This window comes from Clarias gariepinus, chromosome 2, assembly GCF_024256425.1.
Source record: "Clarias gariepinus isolate MV-2021 ecotype Netherlands chromosome 2, CGAR_prim_01v2, whole genome shotgun sequence".
In the NCBI taxonomy this organism is placed as follows: domain Eukaryota; kingdom Metazoa; phylum Chordata; class Actinopteri; order Siluriformes; family Clariidae; genus Clarias; species Clarias gariepinus.
Window position 1 is genome coordinate 31,783,211 of NC_071101.1, and position 23,057 is coordinate 31,806,267.

Below are 23,057 nucleotides of genomic sequence, written 5' to 3' on the forward strand. Positions count from 1 at the left end.
TTGAGGATGACATAGCTGGAATTTGGTTGACGTTTAAAAAATTCTATCCTTGATCTCCGATCAACAAAACTCACAAACCTCATATCTGAAAGAAGCGAGGACTTAACACAGAGAAGCAAGAAACGAACCCAGGACCCTGAATGTGCAAGGAAATGGTACTAACCACTAAGCCACTCGCCGCCCAGGTTTTGATGAAAATGTACCGCCTGGCGTGCCAGATTTAGCGACCCCGCCCCTTCACTCACCTGCAGAAGGAGGTAGTGAGCACACTCCTGTCACTGCTGATTCCCAGACAATTTTGGTATATTATGATCAAGGCAAAAATATATTATATATTTATATTCAGTATAATCACGTAACATTTCTGGACTAAAAAACATACATAGACATGTGCAATATTGCACTCCATAATTACAGAAGTGAACTGACACACCTCTTTCAATTGTTTATGAGCCTTTTGGCTTTCCATAACCGCAGCCCCGCCTCGCCTGAATAAAGAGAAGCCTGTGTCAGATTAGCAGCGAGACATTTCGGCAACAACTCAAGTTGTGCCGCACGAAATTCACGTCTACAGTTTTAACATTGCTGCAGGAATCTGCTGACTGGAAACGTCCTGGAAAGGTTTATCCTCCTGATTTTACTTTCAGTCTTGTGTGCATGTTTATTTATTCGTGCCTCGTTTGTGTGAGATACGCAGTGTGTAACGTTAATTCAATTTAATTCTTAATTTTAATGTTTGTGATTTTAATGTTTATTTTGGAACTTTATTTTCAGGCATTAACAGCAGTGTTTTAGGATTCCTACAAAAGCCAGGAGGACAAAATGCATTGTGGCCTGTTGACAGACAAGAACGAGCCAGGTAGAATCTGAGTGATGTGTGTTGTTTTTATTAATAAGGAGGTCTCTCTCATTCACTCAGTAAAAGCGATTCTAACCTGATCCTGATCAGGGCTGAGGTGGATCCCGAAAACACTTGGCGTACTGTCACGTCACACCCATGAAATATTCGTGTAGTAATAATACGTCCAATAGCTTTAATGTTTGTTTTGTAAAAAGCTATAATGCATCAAACTGTACGTCACTATAGAGCGCACATTTACTTTACGTTACTCTGCATTGAAGAGGCGTGGTTATTTACGCGAAATGTAAACTCTCCTGCGTCACATTACTTCCGGCATCCGAAAGGGGGTGTGTCAAGAAAAAAAATGCTTTATCACGGGTCCTCAGTCTTATCTGCACAGGAGTGCTGTGGCTGCTGGTTTTCATAACAGTCTTTAGCCAAACGTGATTAGAGACTAGGACGAGTTGATTAAACAATGCATTGTGTAAAATGGAAGCTGAATGTTTAATCAATAATTAAAAATGCAAGAAAACACTAACAGAATAAGTGAAAGAAAATATGTAAAGTAACTTAGCAAACACTTTAAATCAAATAGAGCTCACACCACATTGTCCTGTCTGATGTGCTACCATCAGAAATGTATTTCTTAAATGATTGTTTAACTTTAATTTGTTCTTTAAAATTATAAATTTAACATATCCCCTGTGAGATTTCTGAAGAAATCCATTAAAGCCACTCCCAGTGTCATTACCAGCAAACTCCTCAGGGCAAGGGTGAAGTTTGGTGTGTAGCAAAAACAAAAAATGGCATGCTCTCACAATACTTTTGAATAGGATTGCCTTTCAGTGAACAAAATAGTATTATGTAGCATTAGTGATAAAACATGTTTACACTTAAAAAATGCAGATGTTTTAGGTTAAAACATCTTGTTTGTTTTATAAATCACCATTACTGTATGTCCACTCTAGAGCTCTTTTGCCTGTCAGATATTGTAAACATTAATAAACAGATATTTACTTTTGGTTCTCTGACTTTACACGTCTGTTCTTCAGTATACAATCTTAACACGTTTATTACTTACACTAAGGCCTTGTTCACACAGGCGTTAAATTTTTGGATAAACGAACGTACTCTGAACGCCCTAGACGTTTATGTTGCATTTTGGAGTGGCGCTTGATTGACTTCTACACCGGCGTTCGTTTGTCTCTGTCTAACGTCAGCCTGCAGCCCAAATTGTAGTTTGTGTGTTAATCTGTGGAGGCAGTGTCGGGAACTGGATATGAAAGCCCGCCGCTACTGGATTAAAGGAAGTTTTTTTTTTTTTTTTTGATAACATGTAGGATCATGGGATATATTCGGTCCTCCGAAGCGTAAAATGAACGTGAAGAAAACGCACTAGCGTTTTCCTTGCATTCGTTGGGTTTTGAACGCCAAGAAAAGGCTGCATGCAACATTTTTTGGTGCCGTATAAACGCGCAGCCGGACAAACGCACATCACCAAAGCCCGTGTGAACACTCTCATTGACTCCTATGTGTAGAAAACATTAGCCGCTTGATCCGCGCTCACCGGACGCTACGGACGCAAGAAAAACGCTCGATTTAACGCCCGTGTGAACATGGCCCAATTCTGTAGGTACTGTAGGAACATAATATAAACAAAGATGTTGGATATTGTATACATTAGATTATGAGGCAAAGGTTTGTGAATTCAAAGGACTGGCATAAAAGTGACAGCCTATAAAAATGTACTTGGGCAGTTTTATTATATTCAAGTCTGGGCACTTTCCTCATTTTGCTGTAGCAGCAAATAGAGGTTGTGATTTTGGTATGATACAAAAAAAAAAATCTGAAACATGGATGTTGGCAACTTTGGGGGTTCCTGGCTGCAAAAAATCTGCTGTGATTAGTAGTTTTTAAAGACTAGGCCAAATAAAATGATGGCATGTAATCACAGGTACAATCTGTTAGAATGTGGAGTCGAGGACGCAAGGGTACGTAGACAGAACTTTATCTTAAGGTGAATCAGCACAACATGTGAAGCAGAAATCGGTATGGAGTAACTGGCAGCGTTACTGATACAGTTACCAATCACATTATGTCTTAGGGGGACAGAAAATAAGGAAAAATATGATCAGTAACCAGTTGATCAATTACAATACAATGGCTTGGAATAGACTAATGATAACTGAGTGTATAATTTGCAAACAGTGTGTAAACTGAATGTCCTTTTGAATTGTGGTTGTATGTAAGTGCTTGTAATTAGGTGAATTTATACATGTTCTGGGTGTTGAAGTTTTTATTTTTAAAACTACACTTGTTTGTTTTGCACAGTTCTTAACCAGAAGTAAAGTTTAGCTTGTGAAGTTATTTAGAAGGAAATAAGTAGATACTTTTTACATTTATACCCTGATCTATGTATGGAAAAGCATCAATTCTGTTCTGTTACTGTTTTTTTTTTTTTTTTTTTTTTTTTTTTGCCATTGACATTTAATGTCTTAAATAAAATTTCTTACAGCTTTATCTATACCATATTTAAAAATATTGTCAATTGTACAGAGTATTTTTGTGTATTTTAATGAGGACATGACATTTCAGGTGCATTAGAAATCAGGCATTAGAAACATTTGAACTGAATGTTGTGACACCTGCTGCCTTTGTATGGTCTCTGCTTAGTTCCACTGAAGCACATTGAAGTGGATCTTCAGGTTCAGGGGCATGTAGCGACGGTGACCTCCACCTTGCAGTATGTAAATGAGGAAGAAAACACCCTGGAGGCTGTGTTTGTCTTTCCTATGCCTTCAGGAGCTGCTCTCTGCCATTTCAGCGCCAAGATTGCAGATCAGGAGATAGTGGCTGAGGTGCAGGAGAAAGAGGAGGTGAATAGAACAATCAGATTCTGATACAGTAGCTTGTGCTAAGTAATAATGTGTGGCCTTAACCCATGTACGTTTCTCATTGATCAGGCGCGGGAGCAGTACGATGATGCATTGAGTTCAGGTCAACAAGCTTTCCTGCTGGAGGAGAGCGAGGAGTCTGTGGATGTGTTCAGGCTAAGTGTGGGCTTTCTGCCTCCACACCAGAGTGCTGCCGTCACCTTCATCTATATCATTGAGCTGAGTGTGCAGGCTGATCATTCACTGCAATTCTGCCTGCCTGCAGTGCTCAATCCTCGTTACTCACCAACCGGTATTACACACACATCACACAGCTTAATGTCAAATTCTATGTATTTATTTATCTATCCATATAATATATATTGTGATTGGATTAAATTGCGAGCATAATTATTTCTGGAAGTGTGCTTGTATATCAAAGCGAATTTCCCCATAAGAAAAAATAATACCTCTGGCGATTCGTTCCACAACCCAAAAATATTCATATTAAAATAATTAATACAAAATATAGGGTAAAAATGAAAATTTAACCTGCACTTTACCTTTGAAAAGAATTTTGGCTGTAGTGATTGAGATAAGAGAGAGGATGAAGGGGGCTGCTGTGTAGGACTACATTTACACAAACATCCTTGTGCGTGGACAACTCACCAGATTACCAACAGAGACTCTCCCTCAACAAAGCGCACGCACAACACACACAGACACATGGATATCTACACACCCACCAGCTTGCAGACAAGGAGGAGGAAAGTTAGCTGCTGTGTAGGATGACTTTTTTTACACGCACACCATTGGCTCAGTTGTGATCACGTGACGCTCAGCATCAAAACAAGAAGCGCATGCATGCCACATGATACTAGATAATATTTGGTACTCGTATATGAAGACTTTTGTTCTTTTGCTTGTTTTGCGGAACGCTCGCAAACTGGGCTACTCGCAATCTTGCAGGGTTAATCGAAGTTCCGCTGTATATACATATAAACTTAACGCACATAACTGTAAAAAAATATTTATAATTGATTGTCACATCTTAATGTAGGTGTTTCTGCTAATTAGGCATGCGATCAGCTAAACAGATAATCTCCCTAAAGATTAAGTAAATAAAGCATATAATCTGGTTTCTGTTTTATTTTTAGGTGCAGGTGGTGGTATAGTGTCAGAGATAACATCAAGTTCTGCTGGTGTTTCCTATTCTCTCTCTTTTATTGCACATGTGAGCTCTCCAAACCCCATCACTAAAGTGGAGTCCAAGTGTCCTCTAGAGCCCCTGACATTCCTCAACACAGAGCACACAAAAGCAAAGGTCTGTGTGTGTGTCTGTGTGCATGTCTGTGTGTGTGTCCATATGGAGCAAGTAAGAGGTGAAATATTATGGTAGCATATAGCGATTAACTGAACAAGAATGATGAATTAATGTTAGATTAACTGATTTACTGAAATAGCAGTAGTGTTTGTATTATGCTCTCTCATGGTTCAAACTAGTCAGCTGGGGCCTCATGTATCAACGCTGCGTACGCACAAAAACTTTGCCTACGCCAGTTTTCACGCTCACGGTCGGATTTACGAACAGTGAAATTAACGTGAGAATGTGCGTTCTTCCACGCCAACTTCATGTCTGGCGTACGTGTATTTCTTGAGTGTGTTCGTTTTATTTCCGTTGGCGACTCCTGGAGGCAATTATGTTAAATTGCACACTACAAAGTATTGCACCAACACATGTGAAAAACATTGCTATTAATTTATAATTGATAAAGTGGGTTAATTGACACAATATTTGTCTACCAATTATGTGATTTAGAACTTTAACATAAATTTGCAAATGTATACAACCCTTAGTCTATGGCAATGGCAGTGTAGGCTTTATTAGAGGACCTTGTCAATGGCTGAATCCGAAGGGAGCGCATTTTTAGGGATCAGTGATTTTCTGGCCCACGTGGATGACTGGCTTATTAGCCGTTTCAGATTTCCAAGAGCTATCCTCTTGGAGCTCTGTGCTGGGTTGGGTCCAAATTTGGAAAGAGAGACAGCGAGGAGCCACGCATTACCCGTTCCCTTACAGGTGCTGACAACGCTTGATTTCCAGGCAACTGGTCCTTTCCAAAGGGAACTGGCAGACCGCTCGGGGTTAAGCCAGTCGTCTTTGAGCCGTGCAATGCCAGCTGTATGGGACGGGATCATCCGCATGTCTAGCAGGTATATAAGGTTTCCATACCATGCAGTTGACTAGCCAAACATTAAAGCGCAATTTGCAGCGATCGCCGGTTTTCCTAATGTAATCGGAGCGATCGACTACACGCACTATAAAGGTGCCATCTGAAGACGAATTTGCATACGTGAATCGGAAAAATTTCTATTCAATAAATGTGCAAATAATACAGTATGTAATGCTCAAATGCACCTAACAAATATTGTGGCAAGGTGGCCTGGGTCAACTCATGATTCATTCATCCTCACAAACAGCATGGTTAGGATAAGGCCCCAAGGTGGCAGGGTGCGCGATGGGTGGCTTCTTGGTGAGTGATGTATTTAAAATTTTATTCCAGCTATTTTTTTTATTTTATTTTATTAGTTTCGGAGGACAAACTTGCAAATAACACAGTTTTTCTCCGGTCTACCTCCGATAGGAGCACCTCCAATTCACATTCTGTGAAGTTTCTCTTCTTGCTTGCTTTTGCCATTGCTTTTTTGTTTGGTTTTGCCAAAGTGAAGTCATTAACATATTTATATGGAGGAGGAGGCAGGGAGTGGTTTTGCGTTTGTGCACGTGCGCTCAATTTCGCGTTAATTCAGGTGTACAAAGAGAATATACGTGGAATTCTGCGTATGCAGTGTTTCATACATCAGATTTTTTTTACTGCGTACGCACATTTACAGCTTTGTCCGTACGTAATGTTTTAGTATGAATTCAACGCAAGTCTTTGTACATGAGGCCCCTGGTCCTTTGGTCAAATCTTCAGGCATGTTTATCTCTCCTACATCCAATATGTTGTTGATACAGTATATCTATGTTGAATATATTTCAGTCCTTGATAGGTGTTATTAAAAATAATGTTATTTTACTTATTAATAATTTATTCATTTGTTATTTTACTATAAGTAAAATAACATTAATGTATGTATATATACTGTGTGTGTGTGTGTACGTATGTATGTATGTATGTATGTATGTACACCTGTAAAGCAGTGGCTAAATGTTTTGAGAATGACACGCATATTATTTTTCGCGAAGTCTGCTGACTCAGTTTTTATGATGGCGATTTGAATATACTCCATAATGTTATGAAGAATGATCAGATGAATTGCAATGTCCTTTTTTTTTTTTTTTTGTCATGAAAATGAACATAACCCCCTTAAAAAAATCTTCACTGCAAATCAGCCCTGCCACAAAAGAAACAGCTATCAGTCTTTCTCTTTAACACAAGTGGGAGTGTTGACAAGGACAATGCTGGAGATTACTCGGTTATGCTGATTGAGTTAGAATAACAGACTAGAAGCTTTAAAAGGAGGGTAGTGCTTGTAACCATTGTTCTTTTATTTGTTAACCATGGTTACCTGCAAACAAAGATGTGCAGTCATCATTGCTTTTCACGAAGAGGAATTCACAGGTAAGGATAGTGCAACTGTTGTGGACTAATCAAGTAATAGTACAAATATTTGGCCACAATCCAGAGAAGAAAAGGAGAAACAAAGGGATCTTGTTTAATAATGAATTATATAAAATCAACTTTGTCTGATTCCACAATTACTGTTTTTATCAAATTTAAGTCCATATATGATGTCATTACAGACAAGAAGAAATCAAAAAGAGGGAGGCAGTTTGCATTTTTAGAGAATTCCTATTTCCTGCAGTCTAATTGGCAAAAAATCCATCAGTCATCAGCTTATTTGCATTTAAGACTGCAGACAGTGAAACGGCATATTTGAAACGGGGGGCGGGGGACAGGAATTTGGTGATGCTGGAATGCATGATTTGTATGGTATTTGAGCTGGAATATTAACAGAGACATTTTGGACCTCTAAGACTTTGATTAACTTATTATAAAAGTATGGCATGTAAAATTTAATATATAGTTTGCCAAACTCAATGAATATTGTGTGTGTTTAGGTAAGCCTCACCGCAGGTCATAAGTTTGACAGAGATGTGGAGCTGTATGTATATTATCAGAATCCCCATCAGCTCACTGCTATAGTGGAGGCTGGAGCGCCGACAGCACAGCCAGGTATTTATTAAAATGAAGTCATCCTAAATTACAGTGTTTTAACCATAGTGGCTAATAATTAAACAATAGCATGTTTTTCATCAATGTTTAAATGAAACATGTGTTTAACAAAAAAACTAACCAACTAATTCTTAAACATTCTCTGATGGATTCTGAGTGCTACTGTCACTAGCTTTTATTTGTGGTTTCGTGACCATCCTCCACAAAACAACTAGATAAATAAATAGAAAATGAGAGTCTGGTATGAGAGCAAAGGACCACGTGTGTTAATACTGAAGGGCTGTGCTCAATAACGAGCTCTCAAGGACGTGACATTTCGTCAAACAATTTAATCGTACATTCGTGAATGGTTTGTAATCTCTCTTGTTATTTGAACACAGCAGTGATGTGTGATCAAGTGTACTCCTTCATTTTTGAGTGAATTTCCTTGTATGCCCACTAAGTTTAACATTTAATTCGGCATTTTTAAATATAATAATGACATTAAATGGTTTTATTAATGATGTTGGGCATTAATGACATAATTTTTTTTTCTCCCCCCCAAGCAAACACATCCAGTGCCATTGCTGACTTATGCATGTTATGTAGCTTAGACTTTTTCCTCTATTTCTGCTTGTCCATTCACTCTGCCTCCTTTACGTTGAATGTCACACATGCAGTGTCAACTAGTCACAGTTCTAGGTACAGTCATCATTAGATATTGCTAGAAAAGCAGTTTTGGTTTGTTAAATACCATTGGTGCAAGACCAAATCACATCTGTGTTTGTTTGAAATCGTACTGAGACCCACCGTTTCATTTGTCGGTGTGCCCGGAAGTTCAGATGGCAGCAAAAAAGTTTGGCGTTCAAACCTGTATAGTTAATCCGCACTAATAAAAATAACCACACTAGAGTTGGTTTAATCAAACAAAAGATGGCAAGTCTGAACACACCCTAAATGTTTGTAATTTGAGTAGCACAAAATGGGCAAAGTCTTTTTTTTTTTTTTTTTTTTTTTTTTTACACTCCTCTTCATTCATACCTTTTTAGGGACTCTAATGGGAGATCCTGCAGTCATGATTAGTTTGTATCCAGAGTTTCCTCAGTCGGTCATGTCCTCCACATCATCTTGTGGTGAGTTTGTGTTTGTCATGGACAGATCTGGCAGTATGTCGTGCGGAATGCATAATGGACAAGATGCACAGGAACGCATCATGTGTGCCAGGGTAAATTTCAACACTTAACTGAACCATAATACTTATTTTCTTTCTTTCTTTTATCATTTTTTTATTTATGCTTTTGTCATGCAATAAATAAAAAGTTATTTTATGCATATGAATTAAGGTAGAAAAAAACTGACTATATAATCCTGACTATATAAATAATATGTTTAGGACACTCTGCTCCTGATGCTGAAGAGTCTCCCCTTGGACTGTTACTTCAACATCTATGGCTTTGGCTCTAACTTTGACTCCTTCTTCCCGTAAGTAACCCTCATGTGAACTGCGGATATGTGGTATTTCCAAGGTCCCTATGGATCCTTAAACGGCCTTTATACTGTATGTCTTAAATTTACTTTTTAAAATGTATGGTTTAAAAATGTTTAAAAACGTTTGGAATTGTAGGTGGGGGCATTGAATTTTTAAATTAATTTATTTTCAGTTTTATATTAGTTAAAAAGTATTTTGCCCCACAGTAAGAAAAAATATAAACATAATGCTGCAAGCAAGCAATGCAGGCTCAGACAGGGTTAGATGCAGATTCAGAAGGTTTTGAAGGGTGATGAAATATAATTACTGGCAGAAACCGTTTAGCAACTTCCATAAGTCAGGCTTAATACTGCTAGTTTGGCTGTATGTAGTAGAGATGATCTGTCTAGTGCAGATTTAAACCCCCTGTAGCTGAACTGCAACATGTCATGAGCGACATGGAGCCCAGGGTCAAACTGGGTCAAACAATTGAATAGATTGTGACTGGCCTAAATTCTCAAAAAAGCAAATATACTGTTTGTTGCTTGATAGATTCTTTGTCATTGTACAGTGCATAACAAAACTTGTGTGTCACTCCTTAAGGTGCACAAAAATAAACATAAATATAAAAATACATAATCGGATAGTATTACTTAACTTTATTTACTTTATTAGGGCCCAAGCACTAGGACCCTCTTGACCCTCTTGTTTTCCTAAGGATTTTTTTTCCCCCCACACATTTGGGCTTTTTGGGGGTCTTCACATGCTCAAAAACTCATAACCAGACAGACAGGTTGGAATCTGCTGCCATTAGGATGCCTGAGAGTCGCTTGGCCCAGGGCTCTCGGGGACCTCCATATGAGATTTTGCTGCATAGATCATACACAGTTGCATGTATGCACGCGAAATCCGGTACACATTTAGAGCTCATTGAGCCAAACAACTTTTGCACTGAATGTCCTGGCCTTAACTTAACAGGAAGCTTATTTTGAGTCATTCACAAAAATGCACCCGATAGATTTTGATATACTCCTCCTAGGGGATTTATACGATCAGCAATAAACCGGGCCTGTGTGATCGCAAAATTGAAGAGGGATTTTTGATATCTTAAACGGGTCAGCCATTGGGATGCCTAAACTTATGCTGAAAAAATGGTTAATAACTTTGTGTGGCCTTATATTGAGTGATATTGTATTCAGTGACACCTTTAGTGACATGTTTAGTGACATCACATTGAGTAACATCAATTGTGTGTGTGAGAGACTGTTAACATTTGTGATGTCTAGCTGTGTAGAATAGGCCGCAGATGCTGAAAAAAAAAAATAACACTCACTCACACTCATTTGCACATACACATGCAGAAACACACATACACCCCCCCCCCCCTCCACAAACACAAACAAGTCACATGTCTCACACACGCATCACACACTGCACACACAAACATGCACAAACACATTTACTCGTCACACCCAGACTGACACACCCACATGTCCCTCTCTGTCTCTCACACACACACACACACACACACGCACGCGCACGCGCACACACACACACACACACACACACACTAACGCACTCAACAAGTATTTAGGGCCCAAACTGACATCAGCCCTATATAGTGTGTGAAGTGTGCAAGTTGTGCGATGTACCTGGATGGTGATGGCTTTCTGTAGGTGTTAACATGCTCAAAACACACAGGTTGTGTGGTGCACCTGGGAGGCGATGGCACAGGGTGCTTGGGCCCGCAACTATATTTATTTTTGTAATTGTGTTACAATTTAAAAGTATTATTTACTTTATGTTGTCTGATTTGAATAAAAGTGTAAATAGTTCTCTGTTTAAATTAAAATGTAAATCTGTCCTGTTCCAGCTAGCCAGCTAATTAGGTCTCCAAGTTAGCTGGTTAGTTTTTCTGTTAATTTATGTTGTTAATTGATGTCTTGTCTCAGCTAGCCGGCTAATTCGGTTTCTTAGTTAGCTAGTTAGTTTTTGTTGATTTAAGTAGCACCTTGGTCCTGGAGGGACGTTGTTTTGTTTCACTGTGTACTAAACTGTATATGGTTGAAATGACAATAATAGCCTACTTGACTTGACTTGAAACTTGGATATAAAGACATTGCATTTATTACTGCACCTGTAAACAGTGTGATTTGCCAAGCTTTCTTTTGTACATTTGTAAAACAAGATGAGATTGCATTATGCCCATATTTTTGTTACAACTTGTCAAAAAGATGTGATGACTTGGGTGTTAAGTTGTCTCTACAGTGCCCTCTTATGTTTGTTTAATGGTAAGTGCCTTGTATTTGGTTATTATCCAGCTAAAATACACTAAATATTTCTGTTATTCATAAATATAAGTCTGTAGCGGTGTATACTTTAGTCTAGTTTGTCATTAAATTTGCAGCTGCATTATGCAGACACAAACATGAATTAATTGAAACTGTACAGGTAGGAACTATATAGGTGCCTGGTTTGCCATCTTATAGAAACATGCCAGTGGGTGAATTGTTTAAGATAACCTACCCCTAGGTAGGTGTGCGTGCGTGTATGTGTAATGGTTGTTTAATTTCCTGTGTGTTCCTGCCTCATATCAAGTATTCTTGGGATAGCTGGCTCGGGTCAAGTGAGAGTGAGCCAATGCCGGTTAAATCTGCTGTATTAAAGCTTTGCTGTTCTTGCTGTATATTTTGCTGGCTTTAGGGAAAGTGTGCAGTACAGTCAGGACACAATAGATCAGGCTGTGAAGAAGGTAAATGAGATGCAAGCCGACATGGGAGGGACAGAGATTCTGCAACCTCTGGAACATATTTACAAGCAGCCGTGCATCCCCAACCACCCAAGACAGGTAACATTATCCTCCCCCCAAACTGCTGTGATTTATCTATGCCAATATGACCTTCATTTTTAGATTTGCCTAATGATGACTTTTTCTGTTTAGATTTATATTTCCAGTCATTAGATTACCATTATGCCATACTCAGAACGGTGTTCTTTCTACGTTCTACATTCTTTTTTACATTCCTATTGGATTATTTGTTCTAAATTAAGGTCATTTTCTTCCTAGATTTTAAAATTCTTCTCTCTCTTTTCAGCTGTTTATATTTACAGATGGTGAAGTAGAAAATACCAGAGCTGTTCTTCACTGTGTGAAGACCAATTCTGATTTTCACAGGCATGTACTCTTTATGGTGTATACAGCTTTATGATGTGAACATTTTACGATGTATACAGTTTTAGTAAAAATATTTAAAATATTAACATTTTTTTCCTGGTTTCTTTATTTAGATGGCTCATACGGAATTCCTAATCCTTTTTGTATGTTTAAACAGATGTTTCTCATTTGGGATTGGTGAAGGAGCAAGTTCTGCACTCATTACAGGATTGGCTGAGAATGGCTCTGGTCACGCCCAATTCATCACGGGAACTGAACGCATGCAGGCCAAAGTAAGTGTTTTTTAAATGAACAAACAAAAATAACAGGAATTTGTTTTAGAGCTTTGTCTTTGTATTATTTTGACCAAGGGTGTTGAATAATGAATTACAGTTAAATGTATAGTATGTAATGGTTCATTTACAGCCACATCAGACTATTATGATGGTCCTGCATCTCTTAGTTTGCTATTGATGAATAGGGGATGTTTACTGGAAAATGCAATATTTTTTACATTCTCTTTTCCTTATTAATTACCATTCTTTGTACTAAATTTCTAATGGCAGGTAATGCAGTCTCTTCGCTATGCTTTACAACCAGCAGTAACTGATATCACTGAGGATTGGACTGGTTTGTCCTTCACCCGTCTGAGCCCCCCAATTAAAACCATTTTCCATGGGCAAAGAGCACTGATTTATGCCCAGTTAAAAGGAGAGGTGAGTTCACAAAAACATTTAAAACATTCTTATTCTGTAAAAGTTAATATTCCATGCTTTTCTGCATTAAATTTTTTTTATCTATAATTTTTTTATTATTTGTGCATAATTTCATAAATGGAATATTTTGACTGCATGTACTGACTGCAATGGAATATATTGCCTGCATATACTTATCACCAGTTTCTGTATCTCTCCATAGGACTGTCAAAAACCAGACGCCATGGGGAAAGTAACAGTGCAGTACCGCCTAGGAGATCAGGAGGTCTCAAACACTGTCCACTTCTCCATGAATCCTGCTAAGGACAGCGGGTAACTGCTACAACTATTTTGTATTTTGTTCAAAGAAGCCTACATATAGTATTCAATATATTTTATTATAATCTTAGTCATGTTGTTGGCTGAAAGTCCAAAAAGCACACATGCTATTCATTAGTAATTTTTATGTATTAAGGTATTTACATTAAGAAAGATGTTGAAAGCATGTTTTTTTAGTCGAGTGTGATTTTAAACGTTTTGGTTGAAAAAAAAAAAAAAGAGAATAGAGTGAGAATGGTCATCTCGATTATTATGTATAAAAGTTTTTGATGATCACTAAAAAGTGATTTCATGTTTTTTTGTGATACTCATGCAGCCCTAGTAAGCCCTAGGGGCCATTTATTTGGGTATATGGAATCAGGTAGGAGTTAAAGGAGGTTTTGAGTCATCTGAGTTAGGGTTAGGGAAATTAAATGAATAATATTCAGCTGTGTGTTTATCGGTCTGTGCGTGTGAATAGATCAGTCAGTGTCTCTCTTACTCTATCTCCGTGTAGACTGGCCATCCACAGGTTGGGTGCTCGCTCTCTGATTCGTAGCTTGGAAAGGGAAGAGCAGGATGATGGAGCTGATAAAGAGGCTCTTAAGGCCAAAGTGGTGGAACTGAGTAAACTTTCTGGAGTGAGCAGCTCACACACTGCCTTCATAGCTGTCAAAAAGGGCAGCGGACAAGCTGTGAAAGGACCACTGGTGACTAGGAGAGTTCCTATCCCACGTCAGTATTTCCTTTTTTTAGTCACTTCACCCAACCAGAATTTGTATTATTAATGTATTTCATTTTTTTAGGCATAAGTGCCTTATACAGTGCACATGGAGAAACTAACATCCTGTTTTCATTTTTTTATATTTTTAGTAATGATGCAATGTCAGATGGCGAAAAGTAAGTAACATAACATGAGTTTGTAAATATTTATTTATCATGATATTGATATTTAACGTTATGTTGTATTTTCTTCATAAATTGTATTAAGACTTAAGTTGCTGAGACTGTTGTTGACAGTTGGGTAAATATAATATGGTGCTTTGTATAATGTACATAATATAACATGATTTATGTGTACAAAAGCCTTATTTTTACATATCAAAATCTGTCACCCTATGATTTTTATTGTATTTATTTCAACAAACGTTGATGCCATACCATACCACTTTATTTCTAAAGCACTTTAAAACAACAACAAAGCTGACCAAAGTGCTGTACAAAAGACAACAATCAGGACATATACTGTAGGGTGTTTTATAATAAAAAATGTTAAATTTGATAAATAAAAACAAAATTAAAATGTAAAATGATCGTAACAAGAAAAGGAAACAACTAAGAACATAACGACACAATAATCTCCTACTGCTAATAATAGTCATAATAAAAATAATAATAATCCAAAGAGAAACAAAATATAAAACACAAAAATACAAAACATCTCAAAATGCTTCACACTGAGTTGAAGGCCAGAGAGTAAAAATGAGTTGATGTTGGCATGTCAGATTTTGCTAGAAAAACCCTAATCATTGAACAGGTTTATAAACTGTAATGGTTACAGTGTTAAAAATAAAAGAAGAAAATATATTTTTAAAGGTGCCAGCATCAAAATGCTAATATGCTAGTTGGTTGCTAAGGTATTGCGGTGTTGCTGTGTTGCTACCATGCTACAATAGTTAAACATGCACCTTTTTAAAAGGCTAAAAGATATTTCTTTATGTGTAATAAAATGATTGTACTTTTCTGCCTGTACACAGTAGACCACAGATGAATAATCTAACATTTTAGTCTCTCCATGTCCAGTGCTGTGTATGCCTGCACCAATGCCTGCACCAATGCGTGCACCAATGCCTCCACCAATGCCTCCACCAATTCCTCCACCAATGCCTCCACCACTGCCTTCACCACAGTTTTGTAGTTTTGGTAAGTTGTTTGAAATATGCTTACTGTTGTAACTTTCTAACAGGTCTTTTTTTGTATTCTGACATAAAACAACCAAGAGAGTAGTTTATACTAGGAAATTCTAATATGATACATGGTCGGAATAAGAACTGTAGTTGTGTAATTAGAAAATGACAAAAAGCTTGTTTAAACCACTTTTATTGTGGAAAATCGCAGAGCGGCTACATATTGCAATTTGTATATATGGTGTGTGTGTGTGTGTGTATATATGTCTGTGCCGAGTATCATGTGGCACGCATGCGCTTCTTGTTTTGACCCTGAGCGCCACGTAGTCACAACGCGTGCGTGTGTGTGTAAAAGTCATCCTTTGACGCAAGTATCGTTTATTATAACACGTGTGTGGTGCGCATGTAAAGCAAAAGCAAGTCTCATTAGAGAGGTTAAAGATCCACTCTCTCTTTCTTAGCCTGCACTGTTTGTGTGTGCACCCGTGTCATTAGACAGTGCACCTCCTCTTCTTGCTTTCACACACACACGCAAACACACAAACAATCACTGCTCTAAAGTAAAAATTAACCTGCAACTTTGTATTAATTATTTTTATTTTTGGGGGTTATAGAAAGAATAAGCTGAGTTTTAATTTTTTCTTATAAGGAAATTCAATTTACGAGTGTTTTAATACAAGTGTTTGTAATTTGATTTCCAAGTGTTTTGATATATGAGCACACTTCCAGGACGAATTATGCTCATAATCCAAGGTTCCACTGTACTTACTAAGTACATTAGTTGTACTTCTTTCAGTTGTGCTTCGTGAGAATTTGGACGCTTTGTGGGGACGTTACCGTCATTTATGTGTCTTCCGCATACCTGGTGTATTTAAACTATCGTGTTTGGCTCGGTTGAGTGACTCATATAGTGACGCCCACCTCAAGGAAAAAGTGCTATACAGTGGAACCTCGGATTACGAGCATAATTCGTTCAGGAAGCGGGAGTGTATTCCAAAACACTCATAAATCAAAGCACATTTTCCCATAAGAAATAATGGAAATTGGAATTATTCATTCCACAGCCCAAAAAAATTAAATTCATTAAATTCTATCCAGCCAGTAATGCTGTGACATCAGCTGGTCAGACACAGACATACAGAAAAATTAGTAGCTGTACTTCAAAACAATATTACTTAAGTAGAATTTAAAAAGTATTTGGTAAAAGAATAATCAAATACTGAGTAACTGTTTCAATCGTAATGTCCAATATTTTTTTTATTATAAGTATTATATAATTTAACAATAATTATATACTGTGTATACACTATATTATATATAAAATTACATTATATTTCATATATACAGTAGTGTGCAAAAGTCTTAAGCACAATGTTATGCTGTGCCAATTTTGTTATATATGTTTATCATGTAGGTGGCACGGTGGTATAGTAAGTAGCACTGTCGCCTTGCACTTCCAGAGTTTGCATGTTCTCCCCATCTATAAAGAGTAATAAAATAAACAGTCAATATTTGGAGTGAAAACTCATTGCTTAAAATCAGGAGTTTTAGACACAGATTTGTGCAGTTTTATAAGAAAACAGTTGTTAGGTTTTACTGAGCTTGCTGGAGAATACGAGTTCTTCTGCAAACTTTGTCACACCTGCTTCTTTCTATTTTTATGCAAATCCAAGGAGTTTACACTAGGTTTCCATCTTAAAACCGGTATGTCTTGTACCATTTTATTTTTTTTATTATTATTTTTTTTTTCTTAACAGTAATGCATATATTCTCCTGTAATGTTATTTATGTATTAATTTTTAAGTTAATTAAGTTATATATGGAAATACTTAGCAATTTTGTACATAATTATGCAGACATGATTAACATGTATAACAAAATTGGTTTTTGAACTAGTATGCTTCTATTGAAAAATAAGGTCAACCCAGAAGTGCCAAAATGTGCAGTTCCAAAAGTGTTAAAATGCCCAACTTTACACCATAAATAAACATGTTTGCAGCCTTGTGCAAAAATAAGTTTTAGTCTCCATAGCTAGATTTTCAATTCAAGTCAACTGTATTTTTTTTTATGTAAGTTATCAATTCAAATTATATTAAACCATAAATTATGCATAATAGAGGCATGACCATTTAAAGTGGCAGCTGCATTGATTCGATTCGATTTAACTTTATCATTGTGCAAAGTATGCTGTATGTACAAAGCTATTGAGATGCAGTTACATCTAACCAGAAGTGCATAAGTGGCCTATTTACAATAAATAACACTTTGGGTAAATTATGGTATGGGTCCATATGTACAGGTTCATTGTTGGCCTGTTTTCACCACCCTCTGAAGGGCTTTTCCTTCTGACGCAGTGCAGTTGCCATACTGTCGGTCAGGTTGTCTGTCTGTATGTATAAACTGCATCTCAGCGAGGTACGGCAACTGCATAATTGCTTCGGTATAACATTACAGTATAATTGCAAACATTGTGCAGTAGATAAGCAATGTCAGGAACATATGCTCAAATAACAAACACGATATACATATATAGATATGTGAATGTCTGTATAATACAGTATGTACAAAATAATTATGGGTGGAATATACAGTAGTGCTTGTAAGTTGAACAAGATGAAATTATGGACATGCATATAAGTTATACATGATGAACACAAGTTATAGATGGTGCAAAGATGTGTAGGAATATAGCAGTGCAATATGGACAGAAAGTCACAGTGTATTGGTGTACAGTATTTGTTAACATTCTATGATCAGCTATTTAGTGCAGTAACAGCCATAGGAAAAAAGGCTATTTTTTAGTCTGCTTGTGCAGTGTCTCACTTGCAGTGTCACAAACTGCTAGCTGTCTGCTTTGCATCTTGCCAATTCTTGCCAACCAACTAACTGGAAAGAGTGGTTTAACCTGCCACAAGATTGGTTTAACCCGCCATAAAAAATGTAGGACTTGAGACAGGATGGCGTGTAGGGTAAGTGTTCCATCAAGTGCAAAGTACCTGTAGCATATACATTGCCACCAAAGCTAACTAACTAGCTTGTGTTAACTGAGATAAATAGGCATTCCAACCATCAATCAGGCTCTGTCCGTTCCACCCATTTGCCTATTGATGGATTAACTGGGTTCAGTCAGCTTCTGCCAAAGTGGTGATAACGACCTACTGTACTTTGTAGCCTGACGTGCACCCCCCGCAGAAATGTAACTACACATCGTGGTGACGCAAAGAGCACTTTTTCCATATTGAGTTGAAAGTTAAATAAATATGGACAAAATTAAGGAGACACTAACTGAAGAAGCTTGTACATCTATACATTTGTTCGATTCATCTTTGCCGCACTATAAAGACTGTCAGATGAAGGCAAATTCTTAAAGAGGTATTGCCACAAATGTTTGGACATATTGTTGTTCAACATCTTTAACTCTAACTAGGTCCTCTCAGTTTCTTTAGTACACCAGAAAAAGTCACCAGAGTGTGTCAAAGGGACTCAACAGAGTGGCATAGAAACCCCACCAACTAGTGGTTTGCCAGTGTAACGCACAGCGACACAGACACACCAGTGCACAAGTATAAATGCTCACAAGTGTAAAGGCTTTGCATAGACTTAACATAGAAGCATAAATCAGGCTTTACTAGTTACAGCTTTTTGTGATTTTTGACTGGAATCACTGAAAAGAAAGCTAGAATTTACTGATTGTATAAATCTTTATTGTTTAAAAAGGGGCAAGAATTTTTCACTTTCGGTGCAACTGATGTTAAATATTATTATATTAATCATAGCCACAATCCTTAAACATTGGGTTAACACATTAATATTTGTAATAACTTATTTTGGTAAAGCCAAAAAATGTTTTTATCTGCATTAACCTTTCAATGAGTAAAATGGAGCCTACTTTCTAGTCTAGAAAAAATAAAAAGCAAGTTCAGTACATTTTATAATGTAATTATACAAATTTTTTATCAAAAGTTTAAATAAACCATTGTCTGCGCTTATGTGTAAGTATCCTTTAAATTAATGTCAAACAAATGTACAAATACATTTCTTAATGTTCTTCATGATTTATTTGTGCAGGTTGTTAATTAATATAGCACTGTTATAATACAGTATGTAGTACTTTTATGCTGTGCAAAACTGATTTTTTTTTTTTGTGTGTGTATTTATTTGCTTCTGTACAGCAATGGCTAGAAGTGCTCCAGTTTCAGCAAGTAAGTTACTGAATACAAGTGTTTATAATTGATACACAATACATATCCATAGAATTACAGTAAAAACTAAAGTATTATTTATTTTTAAAATTCTTTAGAACCCACAGGAAATTGTATACATCTTTTGTTTATCTTTTGATGAATCTTTTAAATTGTATACATAAGTTCTTTTAGGATAAAAGTTTAAAATGCTCTTTTTAAAATATGAAACTTATATTGTTCTCTTTTTCCTTTCTATTATATTCTTTTGTTATTTATTTCCACTGTGTTTTTGGATTTCTTCCAGTGGTTGAGTGTAAGTGTACCCAATGTTTGCATCTCTGACTTTATTATTGCAGCTGGGGGGAAAAAAGTAAAATAAATAATAATACGGCTGAGCTGTTATGAAAAATAAACAATAATAATGTGGTCAGATGTGGCCCAACATATAACCTTTAGGGACATTGCCGCTCTGAGGTTGATTATCAGCATACATCAGAGAAATTAATTCCTCATATTTTATAGGAAATTGCCTAAAATCATAATCTTTAATTTGGTGTGAGTAAAACATTATTTTTGCTTATAGTTCTATATAGTACTGTAATAATTTAACAAGTGAATTTTTGTTATTCTCTCTGTTATAGCAGAACTTTACAGCTCTGTGGTATAAAACAGTACACCTAATGCTTGTTTGTTGTCCATTTTGTGGTTATTGCAGTGCTACAGTGATTTATGAAATTGCCAAGATGGTAAGATGTCAGTGGTGCTTTTCATTCTTTTAGGTGATGGAGCTTTTGACGTGAGTCCAGGTCTTGTTCCACAGCCCTTGAGAACTTCGCATATTCAGAGTTTGTGTTTTAATTAACCTTTTTTTTTCAGTTTTAGCTATTGAGATCTATTTGTTTTTATACATTTACACTGATCTCTTTGTAGAGACTTCAGAGACTGCAAAGGACCTGCTGTTTCAGCTTGTCTCCCTACAAAAGGCTTCAGGTTGCTGGGAAATGGAGCCTGCACTTGCTGAGGTCTTTGGAAGGACAGAAAAAGAACTGATTGAGCAGATTCCTGCACAAGTTAGTGCAGTAAATATGTCTGTGTAATGTGTGATGCCGATAGAAAATTAACAATAAAAGCCTATATATATATATATATATGACTAGAAAATAGTCTTCCATATTTTGACACAAAACTTTTCTTTTTACCCGTACACACTTTTGATAACTGGTTTTCCATATACATTTCCCTCTAAAAGTATTAAATTTTTTGGTTTCTGGTCATCTATGCATGTGGTTTTTTGGTTTCTGGTCATCTATGCATGTGGCTTTTTTTTTTGTTTTTTTTGCCCAGATGTGCCTTAATTGATCATTCATACATTTACCTATAGATTGATTTTATTTATTTATTTATTTATTTATTTATTTATTTTAGCTTTGGGTAACTCTTGACAAGGTTCTTAACCCTGTCTGCTCCAGGCTGCATTCTGGCAGACCCTGCACTCTGACTTCAGCGCCCTAACTCGTATATGCAATAAAGAAAAATAGCTTTATAGCTTTCTATAGGAGAAATGTTGAGAAACATAGAAAATCAATAAGGGTTATTGCGCAAGCAGTGGGCTAAATAATTTGAAGTGAAAAAAAAAAAAACACTATTGGCCTTGTCTTCCTATATTTTTAAAGAGGATGTTGCACTGCCCTAGTAAACATTTTTGTTATTCATCTTCTGTAAACTTATAGATTTAAAGGGACTTGTTTATCCTGATTCAAACAACACAGCGTACCACATGAATGTAGGAATTTTACTGAATAATTGAAAACAGTATTTTAGCAGCAACTTTTTGTCTTTTCGGGTCACTTTTTACAAATGTGAATTTTTTTAATCTTTCTATACTCTGCACATAGAGATGGGTTTTTCCATTATTTATATCTATGTAAGTTTCCTGTTTGGTTTTGTGTGCAGGTGAAGCCAGATGTCTGGGCTACACTTCTGGCTCTGATTTGGTTACATGGCTTTAGGATTGATGCACAGGTTGAGTGGGAGTTTTTGGGCATGAAGGCAGTGGCATGGATCCGCACTCAAAAAGGTAAACAGTTTAGCAAGTAGTTATTGCTTAAGTAAATCTTTTACTTCTAAATCATGCATAACCAGTACAGTGTCACACAGTTGAACACTAACATCTTTACAATATCAAGCAATGATGTAGATTGGTCTGTGTTTTTGTGTGTGTGCATGCATGTGCATTTCAGTGATGAACCACTCGGACTGTGTTCAGGCAGGGAATGCCTTACTCGGCTGTCAGGTTAAAGAGGACGCTCTTGGGCTCTGAAGACATCACTTTTTACAGCATTCACACAAAAGCCTTGGCATCATTTTCTTATTTTAAAAAGAGCTTTACATTCACAGTTGTCAGGGGAGTTACTAATATGACCATGCAGCAGTGAAAACATATAGCTGTAGCAGTAAAGTTAACAGTTACATGAACATCTATGCACATACAGTACATATTTGTAAAATGCAAAGCCTTCCATTAATTCACAAGTTACACTACCTTTTTTTTTTTTTTTTTTTGTAAAATCATTATTTGAATAAGGATTTGCTTGTGATGTTTATGCTCTGTGTATGTTTACTTAATACTGTTATTCTGTTAACTGTCTTGTTTTGATTAAATCTCAGACAGAAAGCTGTTCATTGAAAACCTTTATTAAAGCTATGCATAATAATATAACTGACCTATACAGCTGAGTCTGTCATTTATTTTCACTTGAAGTAATTGTAAGTAAAAATGTAAGTTTTTGGTTTTGTTCACTTAGTGGTTGAGTTGCCAAATAGTTAAAAACGAATTTTGTGGTAACTTCTAAAATGGGTACCATAATTCTTTATACTGTAATATAGTGATTATTTAAGTGGTAAACATAGTTCATAAAGCCAGTCCAAATGCTTTTAAAATGTTTGATCATTTTATTTCACTAAAACATAAGTACGAACAATCCTTAATGCATGTCCAAAGTGATGTCCAGGTTGTGGAGTGACACCTTTAATGTGGTGTGTCTGTTGGACCTGGGAATACTGCTTAGCAATGCGCCATGATGGTCTTCATGGGGGCAATGGTTGACCAGTGTGTATCAGCAGAGGGGTCCACTTCATTGAGAACCATGGCTAGATTGACACAAATCCTCATTACTTGTACTCTGGTCATTCTACAGAAAAGGTTGAATTTGGGTGATCCAAATCTCCTAAAATGTATTTCTTCTTTCACACCTAAAACTTCTTTAATAGCAATAACTTCTATGACCAGGTCAGAACCAAGTGTATTATGTAAGGTTATATCCCTTGAGTTGACTTTTGCTGTTCTATAATGGGGTGAAATGTGTCTATGAACATGGGTCTTCCTAGCTATATATAT

The 23,057-nt window shown here is 36.7% G+C and overlaps 1 protein-coding gene across 2 annotated transcripts; it reads left to right on the top strand.

Annotated features, from left to right (window-relative positions):
- Positions 1 to 492: 492 nt before the first annotated feature.
- LOC128508693 (von Willebrand factor A domain-containing protein 5A-like) lies at positions 493 to 22,187 on the top strand. 2 transcript variants are annotated; one of them, XM_053480133.1, is made up of 21 exons: positions 493 to 621; positions 775 to 859; positions 3,515 to 3,717; positions 3,805 to 4,027; positions 4,872 to 5,038; positions 7,841 to 7,955; positions 8,984 to 9,159; positions 9,328 to 9,416; positions 12,106 to 12,250; positions 12,498 to 12,577; positions 12,735 to 12,849; positions 13,123 to 13,272; positions 13,475 to 13,584; positions 14,087 to 14,304; positions 14,443 to 14,469; positions 15,358 to 15,492; positions 19,649 to 19,678; positions 20,440 to 20,505; positions 20,591 to 20,739; positions 21,614 to 21,737; positions 21,901 to 22,187. In XM_053480133.1, exons 2-21 carry the CDS (start codon positions 823 to 825, stop codon positions 21,978 to 21,980), a joined length of 2,439 nt encoding a protein of 812 aa, XP_053336108.1. In that variant the 5' UTR covers positions 493 to 621; positions 775 to 822; the 3' UTR covers positions 21,981 to 22,187. The 2 variants fall into 2 exon arrangements, with proteins under 2 accessions (XP_053336108.1, XP_053336116.1); XM_053480141.1 differs by having other exon boundaries at positions 20,591 to 20,730.
- Positions 22,188 to 23,057: the final 870 nt, after the last annotated feature.

Bases quoted from the DNA above. Each gene is read 5' to 3' on its own strand.
- LOC128508693 (XM_053480133.1), top strand. From the start codon at position 823: ATGCATTGTGGCCTGTTGACAGACAAGAACGAGCCAG. The intron at 5,039-7,840 runs GTCTGTGTGTGT...GTGTGTGTTTAG, and splicing joins CAGAGCACACAAAAGCAAAG to GTAAGCCTCACCGCAGGTCA. The intron at 12,850-13,122 runs GTAAGTGTTTTT...TTCTAATGGCAG, and splicing joins CTGAACGCATGCAGGCCAAA to GTAATGCAGTCTCTTCGCTA.